The sequence below is a fragment of the Phaseolus vulgaris genome, chromosome 4, assembly GCF_051622355.1.
Source record: "Phaseolus vulgaris cultivar YP4 chromosome 4, ASM5162235v1, whole genome shotgun sequence".
Lineage (NCBI taxonomy): Eukaryota > Viridiplantae > Streptophyta > Magnoliopsida > Fabales > Fabaceae > Phaseolus > Phaseolus vulgaris.
The window spans coordinates 3,758,617-3,764,403 of NC_143501.1; the positions used below are offsets into that span (position 1 = coordinate 3,758,617).

At 32.0% G+C, this 5,787-nt stretch overlaps 1 protein-coding gene across 1 annotated transcript; it reads left to right on the forward strand.

The window, feature by feature from the left end:
- The first annotated feature begins 4,604 nt into the window (after positions 1 to 4,604).
- LOC150027807 (cyclin-A1-2-like) lies at positions 4,605 to 5,787 on the forward strand. The gene is made up of 6 exons (XM_090301515.1): positions 4,605 to 4,735; positions 4,892 to 4,984; positions 5,159 to 5,292; positions 5,377 to 5,452; positions 5,542 to 5,618; positions 5,718 to 5,787. The coding sequence occupies exons 2-6, from the start codon at positions 4,919 to 4,921 to the stop codon at positions 5,785 to 5,787; spliced, it is 423 nt and encodes a 140-aa protein (XP_090157641.1). The 5' UTR covers positions 4,605 to 4,735; positions 4,892 to 4,918.

Here is a 5,787-nt window from a genome sequence, read left to right on the forward strand (position 1 = left end):
TTTCATGTTAGGCATTACTATGTTACTTGACATCTCAACTAGGCTGACACCTTAAGTAAAAACAATCATTTGTCATCATATGAAAAAAGTATTATTAAAAAAAAGGAAGAAAATACAAAAATATGGGAGGACTAGACCAAAACCCATATGTTAACAAAAACGATACATAGGTAGACTATACCTATTAATAAAGAATTCTAATAACAGACTAGATGAAAACCTATTATACCAATGAAATGATTCTCTATGAATAAATCTTAAATTAGCCAACTTATTCGCACATGCATTCCCTTCACGAAAAATATGAGTAACCTTATGATGACTTTTTACGGCAAGTGCACCGCGTTTGTCAGAAGTAATAATTGTCCCTCAAGACGGATATCGATCCCACAAGGAACAATAAATTATGAAGTACAATATTCGCTAAATATAACAACATAACAATAAAAATAGTTTAGAAGTTATTGTGTTGGCACTGATCAATCAGAAAACAAACAAAGAATTAGTTGCTTCAATTGGAAAAATATGGATTAGGTTTCATCTCTCCCACTCTCATGTATTTTGATGTTAATATTGAGTTCTTTGATTGAAATTGATGCCCGTAGAAAATTCATTTATATCGATCTCTCGCATATAAAATTCTTAAGAATGTTTTCCTAAATATTGATCCCTCGCATATTTATAAAAACAAGTTAGAATCACACTCAGACGTTAATGACAAATAACATTTCAAGTTTATCCCTAGCACTCAAATATGCTTAAGTATTGATGTTTAGGTCCAAACCCTAAAAATACATCTCGGTCACGAAAAGTTAAAAAGTAAAACAACAATACCAATAATCAATCAGGAACTGAATATCAATATATAAGATATCACCACAATACATAAGAGTTTGAGCATATTACTCCCAATCCCAAAGGGTAGAATTAGCGACGCATACTTCTATCACCTTCCATTCTCCCAATTGGTTACAATTCACTCTATGGTGTTTTCCTCTCAATCTGGCACACTAGGGTTGAGCCTCTAGCCCTCTATTTATCATAGTTTTCTAGGGTTAGGTTGCTTCCTATGTCGCGCTAATGAGCTAAATGATAAAACATAAAAGAGACTCAATCTTTCTTTGCATCTTTTTCCATTCTGGGACCTTCCGGCTTTATCTTTTTAGCTCAAATTATTCTCCTTTATTCTAAATCTCCAATCTTCCCTATAAATCTGCAATTAACACCAAATTTGGCAATAAAGTGCTTTTATTCAAATAAAGCTCATAAAAATGTAAAAAAGTATAAATTCATAAATTATGGATTATTTTATATGTAAATTAGCAATAAATCCTCATAAGTGCCTATATTTTAATATGAAATATTACTGAAATTAGACACTTATCACCTTAAACCTGATTTTTCCACAGTAATTAAGACAAATATTCTATCGATTACGAAACATTCAAGGAACATTTGTCTTAGCAGTAAACGCAGCACAAACAAAGGCATAGTCACATTCCAGCCAGACATTAGTAAGACCTAACTTTTGAGCTTCCTCCAAAGCATATATAACTCCATAAAATTCAGCAACCAAAATAGTTTGAACATAAAAAAACGCAGAGAAAGCTCCAATAAACTACCCCATACTCCCACGGAAAATACTTCCACAAGCGGCAAGACATGGATAACCCTCATCTAATAAGAAGAGAACGTAGAACTTTACCAGTACGAGTGTTAATACCAAAAAACTTGAGCACATTGAAATTGAACATATCATTCCTCATCGAAGCTTTAGATGAATTACCCACTAGACAAGTTAAATCTTTAATAACCAAAATAGCCATAGAAACCTCAATCTTATCCTGAAAATGAGCATAATTCATCATGCGTCATATCATCCAAATAGAAAAAGTTATCACAGCTAACTTAACCAATTTAACCAACAGACTACCATCACTCTTAATAAAAGAAAGAAAATCATCCTTATTAGATAAATCATAAGTAGGGAAAATGTGTCGAACTCAACTCCAAATACGCAAAACATTAACACATTCAAAAAATAAATGTTAAATAGATTCCTCATGTTTTTCACATAGCGTACACATAGAACAAATATGCAGACCTTTATTTGAATATGCTGATATGTAGGAAGTCACCCATGAAAAACTTTTCAAAGGACAAGAGTTTTGGAAGGAGAAATATATGAAGACCAAATAAATATAATAACACAAATTAACTTAAATAATTTAATACTTTTATTTTTAAAAAAAATAGTATTTTTTTAAAAATTAAAATAGAAAGAAATGAACTTAAAAGTCATATCGTATTAACTTCATTTTTAATAGGAAACTTTATGAGATATATGAGTTTTTAATATATTTTTATTAAAAAAAATTAATATAGATTAAACCTTTTGTTAATTTTAGTCTGTAATTGAATTTAAGAATATTGTTGAAATTAAAAAATATATCAATATAGAAAAAGAATTTATCTATAAAAATATAAAAATATAAAAAAATAACAAAGATTTACTTCATAATACCACTTTAGAATGAGAAAGTCAATAATTTAAAAATTAAAATCATACTTTTTTTGAAACACAATTTTTTCATTTTGAAATCATTTTTTTAAGTATATCATATTTATATCTATATTTTTTTAAAATATATCTTTCAATAAAGTTAAACTAGAATGATACCATTTTCATAAATTTAACATAAATGTGTAACTTAATTTACACAATTTATATATAAATCATAAATGACAGAGTATTTAATACACCAAGAAGAAGATAATAAACACAAACATTATTAAAAATAAAAAATTATCTCTCTGTGATCCAAAATTTAAATTAATTAATAAATATTTTTAATAGTAAATTTAATTTTGAAATAGATAAAAATATTATTAAAAAGAACAAATTCAATAAATATTGATATGTATTATCAGGAACTCCGAAATAATTTGTCTTATAAAATTCACTGAAATAATCTGTCTTATAAAATTTACCTTTTCATTTTATAAAAATATTTTGATATTATTTGTCATACGTAATTTTTGTATTGACAATTGTCTGAAAATGACTCAAACATACATCCTGCAGTTAAACTTTATTTATATAAAGTCATTAATATATAAAGTCATTTTATATAAACGCTCTTAGAAAATCATCATATATTTTATATGGTGGTCCTAAGATTGGTGGATTCAGATGCAAAACCAACAATGGGTTTCATATATGAAGAGATGGATCGTGCAAAGGAGAAGATTAAGAACAATTTTAATCATATTAAGAAAAGGTAAAAAATTTATAGCTTTTCTCTTTAAAAATTTAATTACTCCTTCTTCTTCTATTACTTATATGATAGTTAGTATTGATTACTATTGAATGAATGTATGTAGCTATGAAGAGGTTTGGAAAATAATTGATGCAAGATGGGATAATCAACTTCATAGGCCTCTGCATGCAGCTGCATACTATCTCAATCCTCAATTTCATTATGAACCTGAGTTTAGATCTGATGATCCTGAGGTGAAAGAAGACTTGTATACATCCATGAGAAGATTGGTTAAGGATGCTGCTGAAAGAAGGATAATTAATGTGCAACTTGTTGAGTATCATTTTGGTAGAGGAGCCTTTGCAATGGATGACGCAAAGGAAAGTAGAAAAACAATACTTCCTGGAGAATGGTGGGAGATGTTTGGGTATAGAACTCCAGAGTTGAAGAGGTTTGCTATCCGAATTCTAAGCTTGACTTGTAGCTCTTCTGGATGTGAGCGAAATTGGAGCTCATTTGAAATGGTAATTGAAGTTATTTATAATTTCTTTATTTAGTTTTATATGGTTAGTTACTAAATTTCCTATTTAATATAGGTTCATACAAAGAGAAGAAACCATTTGCATCCACCACTGCTTCCTCCTCTACCTCCTCCTCTAGAAACCGTTTGCATCCACCACCGCTTCCTCCTCTACCTCTTCCTCTTTAGTCGCTCCTACAAACGTGCCAAAGAAGCGTCCACCTCTCTCTAACCTCACCAACACCGTCGCTCACCGCAACTCTTCCTCTTCGGTACTAATTCCTCTTTTAACTAATTCCGCAAACTTAACACACATCGCAAACAGCTTCATTAACTATTGCTTCTTGCGAATTTCGCATTGCTAGGTTTCGTGCGCAGCTAAACTCGCGAAGACGAAGAAAGAGCCTGTTCCGCTCTGCTCAGGCAATAAAAGGCTTGCGTTGGCGAATGTCAAACCTATTAATGCAGTTGTTTTCCCCAAGGCTAATTCTCTCCCTGCGAGGAATCAAGCTCCTCCTCCTCCACTCGTTGTCACTGTTACTGTTCCTCCTCCGGTGCTGGATGCTTCACCTAGTACATCTGATGCAATGTCGGTTTCTATGGATGAGTCGATGTCTTCTTGTGACTCCTTCAAGAGTCCTGACATTGAATATGTGGACAATAGTGATATTGCGGCTGTTGATTCAATTGAGAGGAAGACGTTCAGCAATCTCAATATCTCTGATTCTGCCGAATCAGGTTTCATTCTGGTCACTTCTACTGAATATAAAATTATCTGCTCATGTTTTTACATTAGATATTGATTGAAGTCTTTGCATGCAACATTTGTAGTAGAGACATACTTGTTGAGTTGGAAAAAGGGGATAAGTTTGTCAATGTTGATAACAATTACGCGGATCCTCAGCTCTGCGCATCCTTTGCTTGTGATATCTACAAGCACCTTCGTGCGTCTGAGGTATAGTTAAGCTACATTTGAAAAATATATGCAGTGATCTCTGTTATTTTTGTTTTTATGATCAGAGTAAGCAAAGAAAATGTGGCTATTAGAATAATTGCTGTTTATTTTAGAATGTCGTATTGGTCTAATATTTTCTAGTTTTTGAAATATTAGGCAAAGAAAAGGCCTTCCACAGACTTCATGGAGAGAATTCAGAAGGACATAAACCCCAGCATGCGTGCAATATTGATTGACTGGCTTGTGGAGGTAAATGATGTTTGTTGATAACTACACATGTTAAACTCAAACATTATTATATTGCAAATAGGAATATGTAGGTAATATTTTATTCTTGGGGGAACGTCGCTGTTCTTTCCAATAATAGTTCAGTGCCACACCTGGTGTATATGGCTACATGCTAAACTCAGTTTCGGATTGCAGGTGGCTGAAGAGTATAGACTAGTACCTGATACATTGTATTTGACGGTAAACTACATTGACCGGTATCTTTCAGGAAATGTGATGAACAGACAAAGATTACAATTACTTGGTGTTGCCTCCATGATGATTGCCTCGTAAGGAGTCATACAAGTTCCTCGTAATTTTTCTGATTGATGGGGTTTCTAGTATTGATATTGGTTTTTGGTATTTGTTTGCAGTAAATATGAGGAGATTTGTGCACCTCAGGTGGAAGAATTTTGTTACATTACTGATAACACGTACTTCAAAGACGAGGTTTGGTTTGAATTCATTTGAGGCTTCAGGTTAACTGTTTATGTATGTATTTGAGGACCTCACATCTCAAGCAAAATTATCCGATGCAGGTTTTGCAGATGGAATCTGCTGTTTTAAATTTTCTCAAGTTCGAAATGACAGCCCCAACGGTAAAATGTTTCTTAAGGTACTGTAGTTCATAACGGATTAGTATGAGATTGATCGTTTGAAATTATTTCAAGCCGTTCTGATATAAAACTATTTTCTTTCTCGGTATAATTTACAGAAGATTTGTACGTGCAGCCCAAGGAGTTTTTCTCGGTATAACAGTTTTTCTTGTAACAATTATTCCCTAA

Coding starts and splice junctions, on each gene's coding strand:
- LOC150027807 (XM_090301515.1), top strand. CDS start 4,919: ATGGAGAGAATTCAGAAGGACATAAACCCCAGCATGCGTGCAATATTG. Junction 4,985..5,158: donor TGATTGACTGGCTTGTGGAG/GTAAATGATGTT, acceptor TTCGGATTGCAG/GTGGCTGAAGAGTATAGACT. Junction 5,293..5,376: donor GCCTCCATGATGATTGCCTC/GTAAGGAGTCAT, acceptor ATTTGTTTGCAG/TAAATATGAGGAGATTTGTG.